Source organism: Chlorella variabilis, assembly GCF_000147415.1.
Source record: "Chlorella variabilis unplaced genomic scaffold CHLNCscaffold_18, whole genome shotgun sequence".
Lineage (NCBI taxonomy): Eukaryota > Viridiplantae > Chlorophyta > Trebouxiophyceae > Chlorellales > Chlorellaceae > Chlorella > Chlorella variabilis.
The window spans coordinates 658,969-683,557 of record NW_005435070.1 but is presented as its reverse complement, the minus strand read 5'-3'; the positions used below and the strand labels follow the sequence as shown (position 1 = coordinate 683,557).

At 65.7% G+C, this 24,589-nt stretch overlaps 9 protein-coding genes across 9 annotated transcripts; 5 read left to right on the top strand and 4 right to left on the bottom strand.

The window, feature by feature from the left end:
- Positions 1–225: 225 nt before the first annotated feature.
- On the bottom strand, positions 226–2,469 carry CHLNCDRAFT_25846 (hypothetical protein; the record flags this gene model as incomplete). Its single annotated transcript, XM_005845258.1, has 6 exons — positions 226–536; positions 824–985; positions 1,311–1,481; positions 1,670–1,805; positions 2,070–2,291; positions 2,407–2,469. 6 exons carry the CDS (start codon positions 2,467–2,469, stop codon positions 226–228), a joined length of 1,065 nt encoding a protein of 354 aa, XP_005845320.1.
- An 836-nt stretch (positions 2,470–3,305) lies between these two features.
- Positions 3,306–4,855, top strand: CHLNCDRAFT_56279 (hypothetical protein; the record flags this gene model as incomplete). Its single annotated transcript, XM_005845394.1, has 6 exons — positions 3,306–3,634; positions 3,803–3,903; positions 4,058–4,231; positions 4,342–4,454; positions 4,495–4,498; positions 4,548–4,855. The coding sequence occupies 6 exons, from the start codon at positions 3,306–3,308 to the stop codon at positions 4,643–4,645; spliced, it is 819 nt and encodes a 272-aa protein (XP_005845456.1). The 3' UTR covers positions 4,646–4,855.
- A 65-nt stretch (positions 4,856–4,920) lies between these two features.
- Positions 4,921–6,800, bottom strand: CHLNCDRAFT_137091 (hypothetical protein; the record flags this gene model as incomplete). Its single annotated transcript, XM_005845257.1, has 7 exons — positions 4,921–4,992; positions 5,175–5,340; positions 5,492–5,621; positions 5,759–5,918; positions 6,067–6,220; positions 6,318–6,458; positions 6,559–6,800. The coding sequence occupies 7 exons, from the start codon at positions 6,798–6,800 to the stop codon at positions 4,921–4,923; spliced, it is 1,065 nt and encodes a 354-aa protein (XP_005845319.1).
- A 252-nt stretch (positions 6,801–7,052) lies between these two features.
- Positions 7,053–10,995, top strand: CHLNCDRAFT_58625 (hypothetical protein; the record flags this gene model as incomplete). The annotated part of the gene is made up of 12 exons (XM_005845393.1): positions 7,053–7,115; positions 7,222–7,377; positions 7,502–7,660; positions 7,768–7,822; positions 7,960–8,132; positions 8,254–8,430; positions 8,537–8,669; positions 8,916–9,014; positions 9,172–9,341; positions 9,592–9,747; positions 9,923–10,072; positions 10,195–10,995. The coding sequence occupies 12 exons, from the start codon at positions 7,053–7,055 to the stop codon at positions 10,993–10,995; spliced, it is 2,292 nt and encodes a 763-aa protein (XP_005845455.1).
- Positions 10,996–10,999: 4 nt separating this feature from the next.
- Positions 11,000–14,532, bottom strand: CHLNCDRAFT_58624 (hypothetical protein; the record flags this gene model as incomplete). Its single annotated transcript, XM_005845256.1, has 12 exons — positions 11,000–11,509; positions 11,768–11,884; positions 12,085–12,152; positions 12,372–12,511; positions 12,683–12,779; positions 12,992–13,120; positions 13,271–13,383; positions 13,749–13,862; positions 13,994–14,069; positions 14,204–14,259; positions 14,373–14,415; positions 14,494–14,532. 12 exons carry the CDS (start codon positions 14,530–14,532, stop codon positions 11,353–11,355), a joined length of 1,149 nt encoding a protein of 382 aa, XP_005845318.1. The 3' UTR covers positions 11,000–11,352.
- A 996-nt stretch (positions 14,533–15,528) lies between these two features.
- On the top strand, positions 15,529–16,824 carry CHLNCDRAFT_25833 (hypothetical protein; the record flags this gene model as incomplete). Its single annotated transcript, XM_005845392.1, has 5 exons — positions 15,529–15,711; positions 15,827–15,908; positions 16,067–16,196; positions 16,337–16,556; positions 16,657–16,824. Coding segments are annotated over 5 exons (783 nt in total), but the record flags the coding sequence as incomplete, so codon positions are not given.
- Positions 16,825–17,086: 262 nt separating this feature from the next.
- Positions 17,087–17,936, bottom strand: CHLNCDRAFT_25930 (hypothetical protein; the record flags this gene model as incomplete). The annotated part of the gene is made up of 3 exons (XM_005845255.1): positions 17,087–17,151; positions 17,347–17,533; positions 17,733–17,936. The coding sequence occupies 3 exons, from the start codon at positions 17,934–17,936 to the stop codon at positions 17,087–17,089; spliced, it is 456 nt and encodes a 151-aa protein (XP_005845317.1).
- Positions 17,937–19,005: 1,069 nt separating this feature from the next.
- Positions 19,006–22,316, top strand: CHLNCDRAFT_137085 (hypothetical protein; the record flags this gene model as incomplete). The annotated part of the gene is made up of 8 exons (XM_005845391.1): positions 19,006–19,224; positions 19,368–19,487; positions 20,512–20,633; positions 20,765–21,017; positions 21,154–21,293; positions 21,426–21,612; positions 21,780–21,896; positions 22,098–22,316. 8 exons carry the CDS (start codon positions 19,006–19,008, stop codon positions 22,314–22,316), a joined length of 1,377 nt encoding a protein of 458 aa, XP_005845453.1.
- Positions 22,317–23,687: 1,371 nt separating this feature from the next.
- On the top strand, positions 23,688–24,539 carry CHLNCDRAFT_58622 (expressed protein). The gene is made up of 3 exons (XM_005845390.1): positions 23,688–24,177; positions 24,304–24,339; positions 24,453–24,539. Exons 1-3 carry the CDS (start codon positions 23,762–23,764, stop codon positions 24,472–24,474), a joined length of 474 nt encoding a protein of 157 aa, XP_005845452.1. The 5' UTR covers positions 23,688–23,761; the 3' UTR covers positions 24,475–24,539.
- Positions 24,540–24,589: the final 50 nt, after the last annotated feature.

The following is a 24,589-nucleotide window of genomic DNA, read 5'->3' as shown; positions in this document are numbered from 1 at the left end:
CCTGTGACCCCAGCATCTTTCCAACAATTCCTGTCCCCTGCGGTCGGAGGCGCAGCCCGGAGCAGCGCACAGTGTCGAGAGCGTCGTGTGGCAGGCGGCCCAGAGAAGAGGAGCAGCAGGCAGTACGCTGCAAGGACCATCCCAGGCGGTACCTGCCAGTACTTGGAGGAGCAGCGGTCGATGCAGCTGTTCTCCCCCACAGATAGCTCGCCGTCCTTGTACCTGTCAATGGCGGAAGCCAGAGGGCAGCAATTGCGGGGTGGTGGGGAGGGACGCAGGCGAGCGGCACAAGCAAGCGTCGCACGCGTGGGTGGTGGGTGATGTTGGTGTGGTGGTGGCGGCGGCGGTATGCCACGGGCTGGAGGGGTGGATGGAAGAAGGCAAAGGGGGCAGGGGCCAGGCGCGCACCTGGCTGCTGTTGCCGGCGGTGGTGGAGCCGCCCTTCTTGAACACGGGCCTGAGCTGGCCCAGGGAGGCGGGGGTGGTGCCCGGGCGGATGCCGTCGTCCTGGTCAATCACCACGCGCCGCTCCTCGCCTGGAGGGAGGGGGGCAGGCGGGCGGGTCAGCGCGAGGGAATGCGCCGGCGCGGCGGGTGCAGCGCGAGCGCGGCGGGCAGGCAGGTCCGGGCAGGCATGGCCTGCTCGGCTCGGCACGCCTTTGCCAAGGCCGCACCAGAAGCAGGACCTCGCGCGCCAATCCCCAGCACCAAACAAACTCCGCGCTCCCTCCCTCCCTCCCTCCCAACCACCACTGCAACCCGCCCCGCCGCGCCTCCCTCCCTGCCTCCCTCCCTCCCACCACCACCACCAGCCCCAGGCCCACCCGTCTTGGGGTCCTTGAGCACCGTGGCCACCGGCACAATCTCGTCGCGGAACTTGCCGGCCGCCTGCGCGGCCGCCGCCAGCGCGTGGGAGCGCGCTGCAAACGCGTCCTGCACCTCGCGAGACACGCCGTACTGCGCCGCCACGTTCTCGCTGGTGATGCCTGCGGGTGGAGGGGCGGCGGCGGGTTTGAAGGTGGGGTTGGTGGCGCAGGAAGAGCAGGGCGCAGGAGAGGCAAGCGGGTTGGGGGACGGGGTTGGTGGCGGAGGCGGCGGGGTGTGGAAGCCGGCGGCGAGGGGCAAGGACGGGGCGGGAGATGCAGGCATGGGGGCCACCGCAGCAGGGCTGCGCGGGCGTGCATTGGCGAACCACACCACCCCGGGGGCGCCGCTGCTGATGTGCTGTGAACCGCTGTGCTGCAGGCAGCGCGGCTGCCGGCACGGCGTCGGCGGCTGCGGCGGCTGCGGCGGCGGCGGCGGCCGGCGCACCCATGGGCAGCAGGCAGTCCTGGGCGCACTGGTTCTCGGCCACCCGCGGGTTGATGGCGCCCTCCCAGGCCATGGGGTTGGTTGTCATGGACTCCACCCCACCGGCGATGCCGACCTCATAGTAGCCGGCCTTGATGGACGCAGCCACCTGCGCAATGGCCTGCAGGCCTGCTGGGCGGGCAGCGGGAGGGCCGGGGGCGCTGGCAGGGGTGCGAGGCGTCAAGCCGGGGCAGGGCTGGGAGGACAGGCTGGGGGCGAGGCAGCTGGCGGGTGGCGGCTCAGGGGCAACCGCCTTGTTCCCAACCCCTGCACCGTGCTGCGCTGCCATGTCCGCATGCCCACAAGGCCCTGCGCTGCACCTGAGGAGCACTGACGGTTGACGGTGTGCACGGGCACCGAGGTGGGGAAGCCGGCGAGGAACATGGCGATACGGCACTCGTTGGCGCGCTGGCTGGAGGGGCCCATCACGCTGCCAAAGCACACGTCGCCCACGGCCTGCAGACAGGGCGGCAGCACAGGGCAGGCAGGTGGGTGGAGTGGTGGGTGGGGAGGGCTGGCTTGGTTCCCGGCCGAGGCAGCAGGCAGGGACACATGAGCGGCGCCTGGGGGCCACGGCGAGCTTGCTGCCCTTACGACCCTCCGCTGCCTGCATGCCAGTAAGCCTGCGTTCCTGCTACCATCAGGCCGCCCTGCAGCAGCGCCCCAGCAGCGCACCACAGCTTCCGCGGCAGCGGCTGCTGCCCTCTCCCTAGCACCCACCTCTGGCTCCACTCCTGAGCGGCGGATAGTCTCTTTGAGCACCGTGGCGATGAGGTCATCCACCGGTGTGTCCTTGAAGCCGCCGCGCTTGGCCTTGCAGAGCGCGGTGCGGCAGGCGGACACGATGACGACGTCATCGCAGGCCAGGTTGCGCCGCTCATAGGCGGCCGAGTCGCCGGCGGAGGTGGGGTGCGCGCTCATCGGCGGTGGGGCGGGGGCGGCCTGCGGGGCGGGGCGGGAGGCAGGAGCCTGGGCCTCAGCCGGCAGGGGCGCCAATCCGACGCGCCGCGGCCTGATGAGCGTGTCGGAGTGCCACTGCAATGGAACGAAGCGCGACAGAACTCACCGCTGCTTCGAGGTGGCCCAACAGGACCTGTTGCCGGTGCGCTGCGCGATGCATGACTGTGGCGTGAGAAGGGGGCGGTCGGGAGCCGGACTGCGACACCTGCTGTTCCGGCCTCTTCCAAGGCAGTTACAGGGGACGCACCCGGTGACAGACAGGCGAGGCACACAGCGAGGGGAGGCTTAAGATGGGGCTTACAAATGCTGAGCTGTCCAAATTCCTTCCTCCACCAAAATTGCGCCGCCTGCAGAAGCTCTGAGCTCGCAGCATTATTGAGCAGGGTGTTTGGGGCGTGTTTAAGCGGCTGGACCACCCTCCAGAACCCTCAGCCGCACAGAGTGAGTTTCTCACTCAGCGATCTGCTGGTCTGCGGTGCAATTCTGACGAGGAAGGACATGGTCAATTGATCCAGGAGGCACGCGGAACAGGGCAGGCAGCGCCGGGTGGGCGGCGGCAGCCCTCCCTGCCGCTACTTGCACGCTGTCCCAGGCTGACCTGCGCTCCCATGCTGCTTCTCTCCCTGCAGGCAACTGGAGAAACGCAACCGGGAAGCGCCAGTCTGCGCATCAACCCTCCCTCCTGGATGCTGTCAGCACGGTGCAGGGTCACCACTGCCTCTGCCGTCCACCTGCTGCTCATCACAGGTGGCCCGCCCACCTGTAAAACCACCTGCCCAAAACGCACCTTCTGCATGTTGATGCCTGGTGAGCCATGCTAAGAGCTTCCTGCCTGCATCCCTAGGTGCAGGAGCATCCCGCCCCTCGGCCGCTGCTTGCAGCCCCGCCATTGCCAAGGCCTTCCGGCGCCCACCCAGCTGCCCCGCCAGCCCTGCGCCTGCCTTTAGCTCCCTGTCATCGACAGCCCGGCCTGCCCTCAGCCCCAGGCAGCGCAGCATGGCCACCGCAGCAGCGGCGGAGAGCATCGGGGGCGCCGGCGTGCTGCAGATCGAGCGCGTGCCATGCCTGAGCGACAACTACTCCTGGCTGCTGCACGAGCCGCAGCAGGGCGTCACGGCGGTGGACCCTGCAGAGGCGGCGCCGGTGCTGGCGGCGCTAAGGAGCAAGGGCTGGAACCTGACGCACATCATCAATACTCACCATCACTACGATCACGTGGGCGGGAACGCGGAGCTGCAGCGCGAGTTTGGGTGCACCGTGGTGGGCCCCGCGGCAGACCACGCCCGCATCCCGGGCATCCAGGTGCAGCTCAAGGATGGGGACAGGTGAGCGGCTGGCCTGGGGCATGCAGGGTGGGGATGGGGGCCTCTGCTGATCTCACAGCTGAGCGTTGGCCAGCTGGCCGTGAGGAGGCCGGTCCCCTCGCGGAGCATCCGGCACCTGGCACATCCCCACCATAAGCGCGCCGCCATGCGGGTCGCTCCCTGCCGCAGGTTCCAGTTTGGGGCAGCGGAGATGGTGTGCTATGACACACCCGGCCACACGCGGGGCCACGTGACGTACCACTTCCCCGCCGCCAAGGCGCTCTTCCCAGGCAAGCGCAGCACGTGCCGGTGCGTGGGCACCAAGGCGGCCCACGGCACCAGCCGCTCCAACTCCAGCCGCTGCCCCTTTGGCTTCAGCGCGGCAGGCGGATGCGCCTGCTCAGGCCAGGCGCATTTCTGAGATGCTGTCGCCGTCCTCCACAGGCGACACGCTCTTCAGCCTGGGCTGCGGGCGGCTGTTTGAGGGCACGCCGGCGCAGATGTGGGCCAGCCTGAGCAAGCTCACGCCGCTGCCGGGGGACACGCTGGTGTACTGCGCACACGAGTACACAGCCAGCAATGCCAAGTTTGCGGCCCATGTGGACGAGGGCAACGAGGGTGAGGCAGTGAGCTGGCGTGCCCGCTGGCTTGCGCCAGCTTTGTGTTTCTGCGCGGTGTGGCCCCACCCACCCCCGACACCCCAACGCCGCCACCCTGCACCCCTGCAGACCTGCAGCGCATGAAGGCAGACATCGAGGCCAAGCGGGCGCGGGGCGAGCCCACCGTGCCCAGCCAACTGGGCGACGAGCTCAAGTGCAACCCCTTCCTGCGCCCAGGCACGGTTCTGTGGTTTTGCGCTCCAGCTCCTGCCTGCTGCAAAGTTGGGTGGGCCTGCAGGCGGAAAGTGCTCCTCTCCTGCCCCAACCCGTTGCAGATAGCCCTGCCATCCGCTCAAAACTAGGTGTGCCAGAGGGCGCAAGCAATGACGTGGCGTTTGGAGCCATCCGCGCCGCCAAGGATACGTTTCGCTGAGACGGCTGGAGGCCGTGTTGTTGCCCGCCTGACCACCTGAGTCCTGCACCTGCTGGTTCGGCTGGGCTTTGTTTGAGTTGGACTGAAGCACCTGGATGCCATGGCACCAACCGCAGCAGCTTGCCATACAGCTGCCTGCCCTCATTTCGTGTCGCACTAGCAACTCCTGCCCTTGGAGCGGCAGCCTTTGATGTCAAAATGTGATTTGACAATGTTGCCTGGCAGCGAGCTCGGGCAACTGGAAATGCAGGCACGTGGCATTCCTCGGCAAGCTGCTACTGCTTCGCCGCCTCGATTAGCGATGGCAGCAGCAGCTTGATGAGGCCCTTGGGGTTGTCGGCATGCACCTGCGCCAGCCACCAGACAGCAGAGTGACGCGCCACACTAGCACTTGTGCTGAGACCGACACTGCCCGGTTGTGCTTTGGGAAGCAACCAACCAGCAGGCGAACACAATGTGCATGTGTGCTGCCCCATGCAAACCGGTACTATGTGCATGCCTCCAGCCAGCCGTCGGGCCACCAGCTTACCCAGTGGCCCGCATCCGGCAGCTCGTGGTACCGCGTCTGCCCCCGCACCGCCGCCGGCTGCGCGGTGGCCGCCACCGCCCCCTGCACCACCGCCAGCGTCTCTCGGTCCCACCGGTCGCTGCGCATCGCCCGCAGGATGTGCAGCGTCACGCCTCGCGGCGGCGACCTGGCGCGGGAAGCAGAGGGCGCACAGGGAGCCATCATTCCGCGGTTGGGCTGGGCCCTTTGCCGCTTTGACCCCTGGGGTACACACATGGGCACCCTCTGCTCCACCTGCTGGCAGCAGCGCCGGACGCAGAAGAGGAACAGCGCCTCACTTGAGCAGGGCGGAATAGTCTTGCGTCAGGTAGTCGTCAAACATCGCCGCAGCCCCCTCCACGTTGAAGGTCCACACGAAGCGGCCATGCCCATCCGGCACCAGGCTGCTGCCTAGCCACTGCTGCAGCCCTGCAGGCGGTGCAGGCAGCCACGCCAGCCAGGCGGTGCGTCGGTTGGCAGGCAGGTGGTTGGGTGGTGGTTGCTGCACTGGGCAGGGCGCCTCCCTTCCTGCCAGCGATCTGCAGCACACTCGGCCAGGTGCGCACCTGTAGAGAGGCCACGCTCCTTCAGCTGCTGGTGCAGCGCGTCTCGCGAGGCCAGAGGCAGCTGTATGCTCTGCACCGTGGACAGCACGTGCTGCACCTCGCGGGTGGCGGCGTCGGGCGCCCCGTGCAGCGAGTTGGGACGTGCATCCAACACCCATACCTGCGACCGAGTGAGAGGCGCAGGACAGGTGGCGGGTGGCAGCCGAGGTTGACAGCCCGACTCTGCCCTAAAGGCTGGCTCAGTTTCCAACACCCAGGATCAAGCTCCTTGCGGCAAGAAGACACCACGGCAAAGGCATGAAACCCACCTGCTTGGGCTGCCCCACCGGCGCCCCGGGCAGCGCCAGCTGGCGCACCACCTCCAGCGCCGTCTTGCCGCCCATGCTGTGACCGATCAGTGCCTCTGGCGCACGGCCGCCCAGCTGCTGCTGCACCAGCCTCACCACGTCGTGGGCTGCGCAGCTGCGGCGGGGGAGGGCACAAGGCGGGCGGTTGGCCAACTCCGGCGGTGCGACAAAAGCAGAGGAACGTGGTAGAGGCGGAACCTTATCCTGCTTACCGCAGGTCGTGGGGCGGCGGCAGGCTGGCCAGCTGTGCGGACTTGCCGTGGTTGCGCAGGTCAACCAGCAGGCCGCGCCAGGTGGCGCCTGTTTGCTCTGCCGCCTGCTTGCACAGCGCCGCAACCATGCCACGCAGGTTCCTGCAGCACGGATGCCGCGAGCGGCGGGATGGCCTGGAGCAGCTTGAGCATGCCTCTCCTGACTGCTGATCTCCATGGTGACCTCACTGCAGTCACAAACCTGCCGCTGCCCAGCAGCCCATGAAGCACCACGGCGGTGTGCGGCGGCGGCTGGTTGGCGGCAGCGGCGTGTCCCTCGGCCAGCCCTGTCACAGATTCATAATACAGGCCGTTGCCGCTGCAGACTCCCTTCTCCAGCCTCCCGGTGCCGTGCAGCCATGCACGGCGCTGCAGGGCTGCCAGCAGCGGGGCATACAGGGAAGGTGCTCGGTCAACCAGGAGCCCAGGAGCCGTCAGCGTCATTGTCAGAATCTATGCCGATAGGAGGAGTGATCCAATGCAAAGGGGAGCAATCAGGAGGCCGTTTTCAGCAGCCGAAGTGGAGGCCAGCCTGGCACCAATTTTGTGTCGGCTTGATCGATCGCAGGGACCTCCCTGATCGCACAGAGAGCCCAGCCGGATGTGCCAGCAGCCTGCTCGCCTTTCAAGTCTGATTCTCTAAGCTCAACAAAACTGGCGCGGTTGCTGCTGTCCTCTAGCGTCAAGGCAGCAGGGATGCTGAGCTCTCTGTCAGGGGCGTTGCGCCAGGCGGGCTCATGCGCTGGCGACCAGCTGCTGGTGCGCCCCGCTTCTCTTGGTTTGGGCCGCTGGCTCCTTGCTGAGTCTCTCCAGCTGCCATGCGATCAAAGGAGCATCGCCCCACGTGCTCCTGCTGCTGCTGCAGGGGCGACGGCGGCAGCAGCTGCCGCCAGCGGGCTGGCCCCCGACCCCCTGCCAGCGTCGCCGCCTAGTTTACGCCTCTGGCAGCAGCAGCGCAGGGGATGCGGGCAGACGAGGCCACCAACAGCAGAAGAAGCTCACCATCCTGCACTTCAATGACGTGAGTGCGCCTGCCGCCCCATCTTGTGCCTGCTGCCTTGCTTCTCGGTGTTGCATCCGCAGGAGGGTGCGCTGCATGCGTACCGATTCTGCTCGGCGGTATGCCTGGCAATGCCGAGCTGCAGGTGTACAACATCGAGCAGCGGGGCATCGAGCCGGTGGGCGGGGCGGCGCGCTTTGCCTCCGCCATGCGCCAGTTCCGCCACGAGCAGCCGCTGGTGCTGTTCAGCGGCGACTGCCTCAACCCCTCGCTGACGAGCGCTTTCACCCGGGGGGAGCAGATGGTGCGGTTGCTGGGGAATGCAGCGGTTGGTTGGCCTAACAGTCGGCAATGCCGGTCATCCATGAAGGATGCCCACTCAGCGGCTGCTTTTCTCCCGCCCCGCTGCAGGTGCCCATCTTGAATGCCTTGGGCGTGCAGGCGGCGGCGGTGGGGAATCATGACTGTGAGTTAGTTGGCTACCAGTCGCTGAGGGCAGCGCTGAGCAGTGTTGGTTCATGCCATCCCAGCGCAATGCTTGCCTTCTTGCGCTGCTGCCCCTGCGCGCTCATGAATCGAACGCCGTCTCCCCGCCCCCTGCAGTCGACTTTGGCATCCCCACGCTGCAGAAGCACATGCAGAGCTTCCGCTTCCCGTGGCTGCTCAGCAACGTGCTCGATGCACACACCGGCAAGCCGCTGGGCGGCGCGGAGCGCTCCCGCATGGTCACCTGGCAGGGAGTCAAAGTGGGCCTCATGGGGCTGGTGGAGCGGGAGGTAGGGCCAGCAGCTGCCTGGTCCTCCCGTCTCTTTGTGCCTTCTGCCCTGTACTCATGACGATGAGGCAACGCCCCGTGTTTTGTTTATTTTGTTTGTTTTGTCCTTTGCTGTTCTGCAGTGGCTGCTGACCATCCCCAGTGTGGAGGAAAGCGACATCCACTTCCTGGACTTCTGCTGCGAGGGGCGCCAGCTGGCGGCTGAGCTGGCGGCGGACGGCGCGGAACTCATCGTGGCGCTGACCCACATGCGCACGCCCAACGATCTGGTGCTGGCAGCTGAAGTGCCGGAGATCCAGGTGAAGGCTGTGCTGGGAGCGCCAATGCCCATGCCTGCCTGCCTGCCTGCCAGCCAGTCACGCAAGCCGCCCGGCCCTTGCTTGGCCTGCCCGCCACGCCCTGCAGCTGGTGCTTGGGGGCCACGACCATCACTGGGAGGCCACTGTGTCCCGCCCTCACGGCACCCTGGTGCTCAAGTCTGGCACCGACTTCCGGGAGTTCAGCGTGCTCCGCCTGGCGGTGCCCGCCAGCCTGCAAGGTGCGCCTGGTGGCTGTGCAGGCAGCGGCGCTGTTCACGGCGCTGTGCGGCGCTGTGCACGGTGGCGGCGCCTGTTAGCGGCCTGCTGCTGGCTACATGCTGCCGTGGCGGATGCGCCTGTATTCCTGCCTCCCTGCTCTCCGTGTCACCGCCTGCGCACACTCCTGCTCCACCTCTCCTCCTGCGGCCTCCCGCTGCCTCCTGACCTGCCCATCTGTCTCCCTTCTCCGTCCTGTTTTCTCGCAGATCGGCCCCCGGTGGAGTGGGAGCGTGTGGAGATCACCTCGGCGGTACCGGAGGATGCTGAGGTGGCGGCCATCGTGCGCAAGTACCAAGACGTCATCGGTGAGCTGCATTTCGCCCCTTGCCAGTCTCGTTCTACTCTGTCTTTCTTGCTCCCGACTGCTGCTGCTTCTGTTGGACGCTCATACCACCACCACCACACCTCTTTACCATGTGCACACACGCATCCGCCCCTCCCGCCTGTCCCTAATTCTTGCAGGCACCAAGATGGACGAGCCCATGGGGTGGAGCCACACCGACCTGGATGCCCGCTTCGACACGGTGCGCCGCTCGGAGTCCAACCTGGGCTCCCTCTTTGCCGACGTCATGCGCATCTCGCTGGGGGCAGACGCCGCTTTCTTCAACGGAGGCACCATCCGCTCGGACCAGGTGGGCGGGCAAGGGCAGCGAATGGTGCATGGCGGCAGGCGGTTTGCAGGGAGGCGGTTGCCTTCCGCCCTTGAGACACCCCCTGGCACCCCTCATGGCATGTCGGCGCCGTGGCAGCTGGGGGCAGGCGGTGGCAGGTCATCAGGGCGTGCCACGATGCAGGCTGCCTGTCCCCTCCCACGTGCCTCGCGTTTCTCTGCGTCTCTCGTGCCCTGACCTGCTGCATCGGCTGTGCGTGTGTGCTGTGCAGATGCACGCCGCGGGGCAGCTGCTGATGCGTGACTTTGTGTCCATGCTGCCTTTCACTGATGACCTGGTGCTGCTGGAGCTCAGCGGAGAGGGGCTGGTGCAGGTGCTGGAGACGGGGGTAGGCGGCCTGCCCGCCTTGGAGGGCCGATTCCTGCAGGTGCGGTGTGGTGTGTGGGTGTGGGTGGGTATGTGTGCGGCATGCGAGGCTTCTCTTTTGTGTGTGCATTGGGGCAGGTGCTCCTGTGCTGCGCTTCGTGTTTCTGCTCATGGCATGCATGCTTGAATGGGCTCATGCAATCAGCCGCCGCTGCTGCCCGCGCCGCCGGCCGCAGGTGTCTGGCATCTGCTTTTCGTTCGACGTGGACCAGCCGGCGGGCAGCCGCGTGGCGCCTGGCAGCGTGGAGGTGGCGGGAGAGCCGCTGGATCTGAACCGCAAGTACAAGGCGAGCAGTACGCTTTGGAGCTGCTGGTTGCAACTCATGGTGCATGCCCTGGACGCTGGTTGGTGCCTGCCATGCCAGAGCCCCGGGTGGAACATCCTGTTGTAAGTATCCTGCACCCTGCACGCTGATGTACCGCTGATGTACAGCTTCTTGTACCGCAGGTGGCCACCAAGGCGTACCTGCGCGGTGGCAAGGATGGCTTTGAGAGCTTGAAGACGTCTGCCGTGCTGGTGGATGGCGAGACCAACCCCCGACTGGCCACGCTTGTGCAGTATCTGTGGATGCGAGTCGAGCAGCTGAACGAGCAGCTGGCAGAAGAGTGGGCCCGCATGGTGCAGCGCGAGCAGCAGCAGCGGACAGCGGGCGGCGAGGAAGAGGAGCAGGCAGAGGTGCTTGATGAGGCAGCTGCAGGAGCGCAGCAGGGCGGCAACGGCAGCCGCGCGAGAGCGCAGCAGAATGCTCTTGCCACCGTCGCAAGCAGCAGCAACGGCAGCAGCAACGGCAGCGCCGCAGCGGCAACAGAGCCTGCTATGCCGGCAACAGCTGTAGCGTCTGTTGACGCAGTGTATTCGCCCGGCGCGCCCATGAGCGGAACAGCAACGGGCGGCCCCGGCAGCATCCCGTTTGCCGCGGAGCAGCACGTGCACGAGGTCAGCAGCACCGGCGCCGCCATCAGCCTGGCGCTGCTGCTGCAGCAGCGCAGCGAGCAGCAGCTGGAGCAGGGCAGCAACGGCGGTGACAGCAGCGGGGAGAGCGCGGGCGAGGAGCCGTGGGTGTCGCTGCTTGACAATGAGCAGCAGGCCCACTCCAGCGCCGCTCTGTCAGCCCTGGCCTACTTGGAGCCCTGTGCACACGGCCTGGACGAGCTCATCGTGTTTGATGCGGTCAAGCGCCGCTTCGGCATCGCCCCAAGGGTAGAGGGGCGCATCCGCAATGTTGCACCATCGGCGGGCGACATGTAGCCCGCCGCTGGCAAGCGCCGTGACTGCTTATTTCATGAAACCCAAACACAATTTCTTGCATTTGTTTCCCCTTGCATTGTTTCCCTTGCGACCGGCAGCGGCATGCCCTTGCCCTGCCATTCTTGTAGAGCCGCCACCGGCGGCTCCCATCCCCTGACGCCGCACCATTCTTTTCCACGGCATCCCATGATGCCAGTGGCGTGTGAACTGCTTACAGGCCTGCATCCCTGAATGGCTGGGATGCGTGAACCAGCTGATGCACAGGCATGCATGTAAGCCAGAATGCTTCAGGGACACGCGATGGGCGGTGCTGAGGGGTTGGCAGGGCATGTGAGACACACCAGCCCTCCCGCCGCCTTAGGTCTTAAGCGCCGGCTTCTTCACTCGGTCCCCGATGCGAACATACTCCTTGGCCTGCTGGCAGAAGCGCCCCCGCGCATCATCGCCGCCGATAATCTTCTTCTTCACAATCTGCACCACATCCTCGTCCTCCAGCTTGTGGGACAGGCCGCACCTGCGCTGGGGGCGGGGCAGTGGAGGTGTGTGCGTGCTCCGGCCGGGGGGCAGGGTGGTGGTGGCGGCGAGGGGGGTGCGGGACGGTGGGCAGCTGAGCAGCAGTTGGCTGAGCAGCAGTTGAGCAGGCGGGGCGGGGGGCATGCGAGGAGGAGGCACGGGCCAGGTGTTGCAGCCACAGGAGTCCCACAGACTGCTCTAGCAGGCACACATCCACCGGCTGCCACAGCAGCCAGCCTGTATCCCTCAGGTTGCTCACCGCTGCGGCATGTGCTTGGAGGAGGTGCCCCACACCAGCGCATACTGAAACTCCTTCAGCAGGCTCTTGTGGATCATCTCGCAAAAGTGCTGCATGCTGGTGCCGCCACGGTCCTCGCTGCGGGGCACAGGCAGTCGAGGGCCGGATAAGTGTGGGGCTGGCAGCCGCATCGAAACACCTCGCACAACCACACACAGCACGACCCACACACAAGACCACCACCACAACCGCCACCGTGCCACAGCAGCATCCTGACAGTACAGCACAGTACAGGCAGGGCCATCGCCCGGCAGTACCATCACCAAGCAGCGCCCCACCTCAGCACCACCGGGTCTCCAAAGTCGGGCTTGTGTCCCACCTTCTTGGTATACACCCGCACCAGGCCCTGCAGGGCAGGCAGGCGCACAGGCAGGTGCATGGGCGAGGGTTCCAGAGGTGGCCTGGGCCCGCAGCTGCACCCTGGCTTGCCCTCTTCGCCCTGCCTCCCTCGCTCCCACCCTCCCTCCACGATTCCAGCCCCACCAACTCAGCCCCACCCCCACCTCCACAACCAAACATGCAAACAAGACACATATGCACACGCACACAAGTCCCCAGGCCCCACCATCATATCCCAGATGCGCGCCAGCAGGCCGTCAAAGTTGAGCTTCTGGTAGCAGGAGATGGGGATGGAGTGCGGGCGCCGCGCCATCTCATCCACCTCCTCCATGCTGCACACGTCTATCTTGTTGTACACGTACAGGCCTGCGGTACAGGCAGCATACCAAAAGCAGTACAACATCACGGTCAGACAAGGTACAGACCAGTTCGAGCCACTGGTGGCAAGCAGGGGTGCCTGGTTTCGCTGTCGATCTGTCGTGCGAGCTCTTGCAAGTTGCTGCCTTCCCATCGACACGTGAAGCCAAGGCCACTCACACTTGACGTATCTGCGGTTGCCCTCTATCACGTCGATGAGGTCGTCCATGGTGGAGTCCTCCTTGAACAGCAGGTCGCAGTTGTGGATCTTGTACTCCTGGGGATGGAGGGAGCGGGGTGGGAGGCAGGCAGGCAGGGAGGGAGGGAGCCAAGCGGGGTGCAGGCAGGGGGAGGTGGGACACATGCCACATGCGTTGAGAGGCATGGGGACGGCATCGGGGGACAGAGCTTGAGTATAGGGCTGGTGTGTGGTGCCACAACAGCGCATGGCAGGCCAGGCCGCTGGGAGGCGGCTGCGGCAGCCCACACCTGCAGGATGCGCTGGATGGTGCGGTCGTCCAGGTTGGTGAGGGGCAGCATCGAGTTGATGGCGATGCCGCCCGTCTTCTTCTTCTTGAAGAAGATGTTGGGGGGCTTGCGGTTGAGGCGGATGCCCACCTGCATGGGATGGGGGCGGATGGGGAGGGATGACTTGCATGTACGTGCCTGACAGTCTGACGTGCCGGCAACCGAGCTTGTGGGCAAGCACCAGAGTGCGGAGGAAGCGGTGTGTGGAGCACCTGCTGCCGCAGGGCTCCCGCCACTCACCGACTCCAGCTCTCGTGTCAGGATCTCGCGGTGGTAGTGCGGCTTGCCGGCATCCAGCACCATCAGCAGCAGGTCCGCCGACTTGCAGACGGCGATGACTTGCCGGCCGCGGCCTGCACGGCAAGCGAGGGATGGTGGAGGTGAGTGCATGAGCAGCGTGTGCAGCGGCCACGGTGGCAGGCGTGTGTGGAGTGGCCCCGCCTGCCAGGCGCCTTCAGCGGCGGCAGGTTTGCTTCAGGGACGACGGGGATTGCTTGCCTTTCCCCTCTGCCGCGCCCTCGATAATTCCGGGCAAATCTAGCAGCTGGATCTTGGCTTCGTTGTAGTGGATCACGCCCTGCAGGCAGGCGCATGGCCAGGCAGCACAGCAGGTGAGGAGGGAGGGAGACTATGAGGGGAAGGAAGGAGGGCGCAGGGAGGCGGTGAGGGGCAACCGCCAAGGGCCAGAGGAAGTGGTGGCCCTTTCATACTGTGACACAATGAAGGGCCGGGTGCCCAAGCCGCACCGGGATGCAGGTCAGGGTGGTGAACTCATAGCCGGCCGCCTCCGAGCTGGTCCCAGTCAGCTCCGTCAGTAGCGTGGACTTTCCCACTGCACCAGGGAGAGTGGGAGCAGGTGCTGGTCGAATGTTGGAATGATTGGCAGGCATGTGTCGATGCACTTGGTGGGGCAGCAAGGCGGGAGAGCACCCGGTCGTCCCCAGTCGGCACATTGGTGCGCACCTGAGGGGAAGCCGATGAGCGCCACCCGGCCATCGCCGTACTTTTGCACCTCGAAGCCATCGCCGCCGCCGCCAGTCTGTTGAGATGGTTGGGGGGGGAGGGGGGGGGGGGGGGGGGGCAGGGCACAACACGTCATGCTTAAATCGGCATGCCCTGAGCACTGACTGGATGCCAGCCTGCAACCACACATGCCCGCAAACTCTAGCACACCTTTGGCGGCTCCTGTAGCTGCGTGCGTAGCTTGGCTAGCTTGGCTTTCAGTGTGCCTGCAGCAGGGCAGCAGGTTCAGCAGACGTTGGGGATCCAGTGCAGCTTCAGTGGCGATCCCCATTTCTAAACAGTCCGGTCCCAGCCATCTCGTGCCACCACGCTGGCTGACCTAAATGGTACTCTGTCGCCTTGTTCTTCTGAGTCCGAGCCATCTGCAGCGGACAACAGGGAGGGTGAGTGTCAGGGGGGCCACCACGCACACGTGAGGGGCTGCCTCTCCTCCATCTCACCTCGAACTCGATCTCCTTGATCTTCTCTAGGATGCCCATTGTGCTATCGACTGTCTAGGCACGCCGGGGACTCCGGAAGAGACAATCAACGCTGTGCCTGTGCAGTCTCCGCCGCCGCCACAACTGCAGCCGCCGCTCGCCGCCAGCCCGGGCCGCGCACAGCCGAGTGCTGACCGGCGTGTGCAGGGATCGCAAGGGCCTGCTGCTGCGAACGGAGGAATGCTTGTCTGCTGAGTCTACAGCCGTGGAGATGGTGATGCCGGCCAATGTGGGGTGAGGCAGCTGGGCGTCTTCCCAGAGCAGCAAGCGGCTGGTGGAGATATCCAGGAATGCCGGGAGCGCATCAAGCGGGAGCAAATATGCGGAGTACTGCGCGACTGTACCGTGGCCCTCTGGAAAACCCCGCAAAAGGGACCTGGCGGGTCTGGCCGCACTCGCGATCCTCGCCATAAGCGTTTATCACAAGCAGGACCTGGAAATGCGGGGGGCGATGCTTCCTGCCGAGTTTCACCACCACCACGCTGCGGCCAGCAGCTGTGGAGCAACCACTGTGGTGCAGGCAGGCATCCTGCCGCGATCCCAGCAGTTCAGGCGGTGCAGCGACCCGCGCCTGGCAATGTGGCGAGGCAAGCGGCACGGGCAGCGGCAGGGCAGCAGGCACCAGCTAGCTGCCCAGGCGCAGAGCAGCACAGCAGCAGCGGCAGGCCTCCAGCAGCAGTTGCAGGCGCTGGACAAGCTGCTGGTGAGGCCTAGATCCACCTGAGGGTGCAGCGCAAGGGGCTCCTGCAAAAACCGTTGCCAACGCCTGCGCCTCCAACCCAGCGTTTCTTCCACGCCTGCAGTCATCCGAAGGCACTGAGGCAGAGTCCCAAGCCACTAGCCTGGCAGCATCTCTGGCACAAGAGGGCGCGCTGCGGGCGTTTGGCAAGGCGCAGCAGGTGTGCGGGCAGCTGCACTGGGACACCCCGGCCGCCATCTCCAGCCTCACCTGTTTGTCCTCGCGACTTTACCGCCCTCCTCCCATGTGTGCCCCTGCAGACTCCCAAGCGGACCTACACCCTGGCGGAGCTGAGGTTGAACAAGATTCAGCCCGAGGAATTCCTGGCGCCCACCGACAGCACGCTGAGCGGCGTGCGCAACGTGGTGCAGGGCGGCTTCCTGGCGGGCCTCACAGCCGCCTACTTCACCCAGCTGCTGGACCTCACGCAGATTGTGCAGGTGCGCAGCAGCTCCCCGCTGCCATCGTGGTGTCACATGCCACATGGCGTATCGCTGCAGCTCGTGCTAATGCAATGCAACATGTGTGCAATGGTCTGGTGGCCTTTTCCCGCAGGTTGTGGTGGCCACCGGCTTCCTGCTGACTGTTGACCAGGTGGCCAACGGGGGCGGCTTTGAGGCCCTGCTGGTCGACTCTGGTGAGGACCTGCGTGCTGTTCAACCCAGCAGCTTGGAGTTTGCCTGGCCACTGCAGCGGCGGTAAAATTGATGTACATTTCGGATCTCCTCTGCAACCTTCAGCAGGCTCTTGAAACCACCACCCTGCTGCCACACGTGCCCTGCTCTGGAATTGCAGCCGGGCGGGTGGTGAATGGCACATACGGCCGCCGAGTGGCGCTGCATGAAGCCGGCCACTTTCTGGTCGCCTATCTGCTTGGGCTGCTGCCGCGGGGCTACACCCTCAGCTCCCTGGACCTCTTTCTCAAGTGAGCTAGGAGGGCTGGGCAGCAGAGAATGTGCCTGAGCCGCGAGAGCATCAGGTGCCTGGTGCGACTGCAATGAAGAGGCCTGGCCTTGATCACCTTTCCATGCGCCGCCGCGCGCCGCTGTGGCTGCGTGCCTGCAGGAAGCGGCAGCTGAATGTGCAGGCGGGCTGCCAATTCTGCGACTCTGCCTTCCAGGCCGAGGTCGCCACCGGGCGGCTCAGCAGCAGCAGCCTGGACACGTACGCGTGCGTGGCGCTGGCGGGGGTGGCAACGGAGTGGCTGCGGTTTGGGCGGGCCGAGGGAGGCCTGGAGGATGTGAGGCAGCTGGACCGCCTGCTGCAGGCGCTGCGATTCACGCAGGTCTGTGGGCCGGGGAGGTGTGTGTGTGTGTGGCATTTATGAGTGGTAGCATACCCAGCCCCCTTAGCTTTCCCACACCTCCGCGCACCCTTCCTCGCAGGCCAAGGCAGACTCCCAGGTCCGCTGGGCGGTGCTCAACGTCGTGACGCTGCTGCGGCGCCACGAGCGCGTGCACGACGCGTTGGCAGCGGCCATGCAGCGTGGCGGCAGCGTGGGCGAGTGCATCGGCGTGATAGAGGGGGAGCTGGCGGGCTCCCAGGACATCTGAGAGCGCGGGTACAACATCTGTTGCGGCAGTGGGCTGCGCTGTACAGTACTTCCGCTGCGCTTGCAGGCCTCGCTGAGCTATCGCGCTCCCCCACCACCTGCTCATTGTCCAGCTGTGATGTGGCTAGGTTTGAAAGTGTTGGCATATTTACCTCAGAGCATGCCGCAGCGCCAAAGGGGCGCGGTTAGGGAATGGAATAAAGGAAAAAACTCGAATGTGCTCCAAATGTGGCGTGAGCCATGCCCTGCTGCTCATGGGCTGCTCATGCGCTGGTGTCCTTCTGCACCACCACTTTAAAGAAGCCCGTCACCTCTGGGTGCAGCTTGACTGCGGGGAAGGCAGGGGAGGAGGGCACAGCGGGGGGGAGCGCAACAAGCGTGGGTCAGAAGCTGGGGCTGCTCCCTCGGCACCATCATCAACAAGCAACAGCAGCACCTGAACCACCACCACTGCCAGCAGCGCAGCGACCACCACCACGGCAGGCGGGCGTCAGCGGCCACGTCAGCAGCCACGCGGGCGCACCGGAGGCGTCAAAGGTGCCCAGCGTCTTGATCTCGGGCAGCGTCACCGCCTTCTTGTCCAGCTCGCGCCCCGTCTGCATGCGGATCGCCTCCACCAGCTCGCTCGTGGTCACGCTGCCAAAGATGGCCTCCTTCTCCCCCACCTTCTTCTTGATCACAAACTTGCCAATGGTGGCCAGCGCGGTGGCCTGCGGCGGAGGCGGCGGCGGCACAGTGAGCAGTGGGTGAAGCGTCAAAGGCAGGCAGCAGCTGCCAGCATGTGGCACCGGCCCATCATCACCTCCCTAAAGCCCCTGTGGTCTGCCTGCCCCCCCTGCACTTCAGCGCCCGCACCCACCCCTACCGGACTCGCACAACTCTGCCACCCTTCCCTTCCCAGCGACTCACCATGGCCTGCGCCTTGGCCTTCTCCTCCATCCGCACCCGCTCCTCCTCCTCCCGTTGCTTCCGGATCTGGTCCAGAATGTTGGAGTCCGCAAATGCCGCCAGCCCCTGCGGCTTGAGGTAGTTGCGCCAGTAGCCGACGGGCACGTTCTTCAGGGTGCCCTCGCTGCCCAGCCCCGGCACGTCAGCCACAAGGATGACCTGCATCGTCACGACAGAGCGAGCGGCGGCGTGGGTGTGCGGGGTGCACGACCTAGCAACCCGCTGAGCAGCTGTTCAAGGCGGGCGCCTGAACCTGCGCTCCACTTCATTGTGGTGGCAGCTGGCACGGTGCCCAGCGGCGAGCGGGCCCCGCACCTGCTGCTTCTTGGCCACCCGCTTCTGCGCCACCACATGGACGGCCGTGCGGGCTGCTGCTGCGCTGCTGGGTGCCGCCTTGAAGGCCTGCACGCTGCTGCTCTTGCACTGCAGGGCAGAGGGACGCGGGCAAGTGAGGCGACCGTGCAGAGGCGTTCGGGGTGGTGGGCGGTCGGCGGCAGCCCCTGGCAGATGCGCCGCGGTGGGCCCCGGCATGCCAAGCCGGCCCGACACATGCACCAGCTTGCAAGCCGCACGCAAAGGGCAGTGCAAGGCCGCTGCTGCGACTGGGTGAGGCGGGATGCCTTATCTCCGCCAACGAGCGGGGGCCGTCGCATGCAATGATGGACATGCGCACAAGAATTCCCCCGGGGCACTCACGCTGCCGAGGCTGCTGCCCGCGAACGTGCACTGCATGGCTGCTCTGTGTGTCCACCCAAGCCCGCTACTGTTGCACCACCCGATCGGACACGCCAGCAGAGGGCAATGTACCATTCGGGAGGCGGTTTTGTGGTGCGCAGGGCGCGTTGGAAAGGGCGGCCTTGCCATGCATGCCCCAAACGGGCTTGGTGGGCGAGTTTGCGCGACAATAGTGAATCAGGCAGCGCTCTGGTGGCATCCCCTAGCATCCCCGCCTCGCTTGGTCTCGCGCCTCCCATCTCTCGCAGTCGCCCTTGTTGTGCTCTGCCTGCGGGCCAACCTGAACTCGGGAGTTGCGCAGGTAGTTCCAGAGAGCGTCGCTGCGCCGCGTCTGGGTCGCTGGGGGGTGCATCCAGCACCTGCCGCGCACGGTGCCGCTCCCGCCTTCGTCGCGCTGCTCAAACTGCCAAACATCCTGTTTGCTCAGTGCCAAACATCCCTTCTGCTGCTGCTTGTCATTGCAGCGCACTGCATCTCCGAGTGCACACATCCCACCATCATGACAGAGGAGGGCAGCGAGGCGGAGAAGCCGCGGACCCGTGAGGCGGGCGAGACGGCGGCGGCGCTCGACAAGGTGACGGACTTTCGGGAGGAGAAGGAGATGATGACCAATGTGGACAAGGAGCTGGTGCAGCAGGCGATGCAGAAGCTGGCGGCGGAGCAGGCGCAGCGCACCGAGGCGCAGCGGCAGCGCGAGCGCGAGCTGGCGGCGGTCAAGGTGGGCAGGCGGATGCGGGCCCAGTTGTGTGCCTCCGATGCTGTTGCTCTTTCAACGCACATCCCCCTGGAGAGTGAGCTGTTCAGCCAGTGCGATAACCATTTTCGAGCCGCGTGTTGGAAGGCCTGCCCATGGCCGCGCAGGTCCAGAAGGAGGACATTGAGGTCATTGCGCAGCAGTTTGACATGGACAAGAAGAAGGCCGAGCGTGCGTTGAGAGAAAATGGGGGGGAGCTGAAGACGGCGCTGCAGTCGTTGCTCAAAGTTTGATGCCGTGCGTTGGCGCGAGCGCGTCGCTTGTTTGCTGTCATTTTGATGAAGTTCCTGCTGCCCATTCACAGTAGTTTGCTGTCATTTCTGCTGCCCGTTCACCTGTGACCCATGCGGTGCATCGTTGCCCCCCTCCATACCAATGTGCAAGGACAGGGAGGGCCACAGTGTTGAGGGGCGGTAGGCGAGCGGGCAGACACTGGCGGTGGCGGCGGGCTGAGCTCCTGCAAGGCTGGAGCACGTTGTCTCACCTACTAGCATCACTTAAACTTGCTGGTTTCGTTCCTTCAGGTGTGCAGCGTTCGCAGGATCCTCCAGCGCTCCTCCAAGGACAGGCGGGCCGGTTCTCAACTCCTTTCCCCCTGTTGTCTATCTTGCTAGGGACACCTTGTTCTATATCGACCACCGCTTACGCAGCTATGCTCTCGTACTGAGCGAGTCAAGGCGCTGGCCAAAATATGACCGACGCAGGCAGGCTGAGCAGGCCCTGAAGAGCGCCAACGCACCGCGGGCAGCAGGCCGGCAGGCGTGCCGACGGATGAATGGCGGAGACGGCTGGACGGCAAGCGCCGGGCCGACACAGGCGGCCCCGCCCGCCATTCCGCTCGTCTATCTGCTGGAGGCGCGTTGGTGGGGCGGCACCAGCACAGCCTTCACCCTACCCATCACAGAGCCGCCCTTGGTCTGCATGTTGGAGGTTGGCTGGTGGGGCAGCAGCAGTGGCGAAGGTGGCAGCAGCGCGAGTGCCGCTGAGCCGAGAACCACTCTGCCGCCGGGCCTTTCGAGTGGCACAGGATGGCTGAGCTGGCTGTTCTTGGGTCGAGGCAGTGGATGGCTCAGCTGGCTGTTCCTTGGCGGCAGGGGCAAGATTCCCGACGCCAATTCAGCCACCGAGGGGCGAGGCAGCCGGCCGCGGCCGCCAGCCAAGCATGGGCCATCTGCGCGTGCACGCACAACCAGCAGGATAGACGGAGCAGCCGCCAGGTTGCCGCGGCACCCCTCCCTAACCAAGCTGCAGCCGCTCCACGGCAGCAGCAGCGCCGGCACTGCCCAACAGCCTGCGGCACCACAGAGCGAGGTAGCTGTGCCTGGCGCCAAGCCCAGCCGCTTCCAGGAGCGGCGGCAGGCATGGCGGCAGCGGTGAGCGTAGCTACCCTTATGCTGGGGCTTTATTTGTGTGGCCGCCTTTTGGTGTTAATGTTAAGTAGAAACTGCTGCATACTTTGTTTCATCGTTGTGTGTGTGTGCCCCTCTTTTCTGCCCGCCTGCAGGATTGAGGCAATCAAAGCCAAGCAGGCCAGCAGGGCCGCCGCAGGAGGCTCATCAGATGGCGCTGCGGCAGCAGCTGGAGGCACCCGTGTGTACAGCAAGCACATTGCCATCCCCATCCCCATTGGAGGCAGGGCGGGAGGCAGCGCAGGGGCCACGCCACAGGGCTCCCCGGCACGGCGAGAGCCCCTTCTGGATGCCATCGCCGCCTCGCTGCCGCAGCTGGAGGCGCCGCCTGTGTGGCAGGGGTTCCAGGTGCGGGCAGGCTGGCCGGTGGGCTGCCCGTTTGAGTGCTCATTGCTGGGCAGGCCTGCCCAGCTGCAGCTGCGAGCTACCAGGTTTCTTGCCAGCTGAAGACCCGCCCGTGGCCCTCTTTGACTGATAATTGCAGACATCTGAGGCTCCTGCCGACATGGCGGCCGCCACCGACGAGCAGCTGCAGCGCTTCCTGCACCAGGCGGGCTGGGCGCAAGAGGCAGTGTGGAGCCTGGCGGACCGCGAGGCACTTGTGCTGGCTGCCCGTGTCTCCAGGTCCGCAGTCTCATGAGCTTTGCTGTCGCCTGAAGGGCTGGGTCGAATCCGTCCTCTTCAGCTTGTGCATCGTGCCCCTCTCCCAGCTGCAACACCCTCCCTTGCCGTGCTATCTTTTCTGGCTGCCTGCAGGGGCGCGTGGGAGGTGGAGCGCGTGATCGTGGCCTGCGTTTGGCCCGAGGAGGTGTTACGCGTGCCGCGCAAGTGCGGCGACCCGTCGGCGCTGCGGGCGGCGTACCGCCGGGTCAGCATGGCGGTACACCCCGACAAGTGCGGCGCAGCGGGGGCCTCGGATGCAATGAGCATCGTGGCGGATTGTGTGAGTGGTGGGGCAGGAGTTGGTGCTGGTGCTCGCCCTCCAGATCTGCTTGTTTTGAAGAAAGGCCGCCATCCATCCATAGCTGCAGGCCTGATTGTTTGCTAGCAGTTCAGCAAGCTTGATCTTGTACCAATGCCTCCTGCTCCTGTATTTGATTCTGGCTGCAGTATGCCATGCTCGTGCATGCGGCCAGCGGCGGCAAGGCCGCCGCGGCGGTGCCCGCCTACCTGCGGCAGCACCACCCCACGCTCGCCATGCACACCAGCAGCAGCACCACTAGCCTGGTGGGCAGTGCAGGTGCTGGGAATGGCACACTGGGCGGCGTGCAGGCGGCAGGGGAGCAGCCGTCCCATGTGCAGGGCTGGCCATCGTCTCTGCCGCGGGCGCCGCCAGCCTGGCACGGCATGCAAGCCAGCACCGAGGCAGCCACTGTCACTGTGGATGCTGGCGGTGCCGCCTCCTGGGCGCCTGGCTCCTCGCCGCAGCCGCAGCCCGAGCAGCCGCAGCCCGTGCGGCGCACCAGCAGCTTTGGGGCCAGGACGCCGGCGCGGCGTCACAGCAGCAGCAGCCACGAGCACTGGCATCCTCCCAGCCGCATGTATTCGGAGGATGACCTGCAGGCTGCTGAAGCAAGCGGCTGCAGCCCTGGGGAGGGACGAGCCACAGCCTGCTGCGGAGGCCATGTGGAGCCGGAGCCGGAGTAGCAGCAGCAGCAGCCTGGCGGCCGCAGCGGCGGATGCCACGGCTGGCGCGTCCTCGCAGAGTCCAGGGTTGCAGCCGCCTTCCCGCCGTGCCAGCAGCGTCTCGCTTGGCAGCAGCATGGGAGCCTCGCCTGGGCCCTGGCACGCGGCAGGGGTGGCTGAGGGAGCCGGCTTGCCATGGCGGGGCAGCAGCGGCAGCCTGCCCAGCTATGCTGGCTTTTCGACGGGTGCCGTGACCTCTAGGCCCGCGAGCGCAGTGAACAAGATCCGGGTGAAGTTAAGAGTGCGCAAGGAAGCATGACCGCAGCGGCGATGGGCAGCTGGTGTGCCAGTGCTGCCATGGGTCGGCGCACATCCCACTGTCCTGTGTGACTGCCGCTGTCTGTGTATACTGTGCCTGTATTGAAATCCAAGGTATCGGTCCTGCAATTTGCCTGTTGTACACCTGCCTCTGATCTGGAGTTACCCCATGGGCGCGACGCGGGCGTCACCCTAACTGCGCCCTTATTGTTGGCCTGCCGCACACTCAATTTTCCCTCACTGCTGTACTTTTGAGCGCCATGACATGTAACATGCGTTTTGACAGAGTAGTTTGGGTGCGCTGGGTTCATTTCTGAGCAAAACAGACCTGACCAGCTTGCAGGCATGCCAGGCAGCCATGGCGGCGCCCACGCCAGCAAAGCACCTTGGAGGTCGGCAGCGCAGAGCGTCCTCCCTGACACCAACAGCACTCCACAGCTTCACTCTCGCGACTAGAGGTCTGCAGGTCCCCTGGGGTGCTGTTGGGCCGAGGGCCAGACGTTGGGGCGGCGGGGGATGGAGCTGAAGACGGAGGAGCTGGATCGGCTTGTGGTGGCCCACCTGTCGCACAATGCCAAGGTACGCTGGTGCTGGGGTCATGGGCCGGCGATCAGTCTGTCCTGCCATGCTCTTATGGGTGTCCTAGGCGCCGCTGGATTGCCTTGGTGACGCACGCTAATGCGCCGCCTGCAGGGGCGCAAGGAGCAGGAGGCGCTGCGCGGCCTGCTGCTTGGCGGCGACTTTCGAGCGGCGGCACAGCGCCTGCACGAGGTGTGCCCGGCCCTGGCGGAGAACCAGTGGCTGATATTCCAGCTCAAGAAGCATCAATTCATACACCTGGCCTCGCTAGCAGCTGCCCCGGTGGATGCCGGCGGCGAGGAGCAGGCGCAAGCACAGGGCCACTTGCAGGAGGCTCTCGGTGGGTGCTTGCGAGCAAGTGCCTTGGACGTGCGGGGCTTGCTGCGCTCTTTCCAACAGGGCAGGAAGCTTGACTGCAGCATGCTGCTGCCGCCGTGTTGCGCCACTTCCCTGAGCACAGCCTGCACCGTTCGACCGCCCCTGCTTGTCCTGCAGAGCTGGCGCGGCGCGAGCTGGCACCGCTGGCGCTGCACGCCTATTGCGAGGCCTACTCAGACTTCAAGGCCTGCATGCTCGCCCTGGTTTCTGGCAGCAGTGCAAACAGCGGCGCCGGTGGCAGCAGCGGCGGCGGCGGTGACCGCAGCGCCGAGCTTGCAGAGTTTGCTGGGATGGTGGTGCGTGCGGTGCGGGAGGAGGTAGGGTGCGGAGGCACGCAGCTGGCGCAGCTGGCGCGCTACCTGCTGCTGCTGCACCAGCACCAGCACCACACGGGCTTCCATCCCTTTTGGTGGCCTAACTTCAGTGCACAGACGCAGCGGCTGTGCGGCCAGCTGCTGCTGCCGCAGCGTGACGCGCTGCCGCCTGCTGCGCTGGAGCCGGCAGACGGCGGGCGCAGGCTGCCGGCAGGCGGCGTGAGGGAGCATGATGTGCAGGCGCTGCGGACGAGCCTAGGGTGTGACAGGGAGGAGGCGGTGGCTCTGCTCAGGTGATGCCCGGGCTGCTGCTGCTGCCGTATGGCTCCTGCGCAGACCTTTGCTCTGTGTTTGGCGCTCTGAGAGCGGCAGCCCCCTCGTTCTCGTGTAATGCCGGCTCTCTTTTCTGTCAACTGGCGGCGGAATGGAGGTTGTGCATTCCGAGGGCTCCAAGAATCAACTGCGGTTGTGCCCGCCTGGCAACACGCTCTTGGCAGGGCGGGCACAATTCACACCTTTTTCGGCCTTGCAGCAGTTTTGACCCTGTGTCGGTTTGATTGGGCACTTGTGCAGGCGGCGCACATAGATGAGGGCCTCTTGGCTGAGCTGGCGGATGAGTATGCCACCTGGCGAGGCCTGGAAGCGCCGTCATCGCAGGACCAGCAGCAGAAGACGGGCAGCGACAGCGCGGGGCAGGCTAGTGGG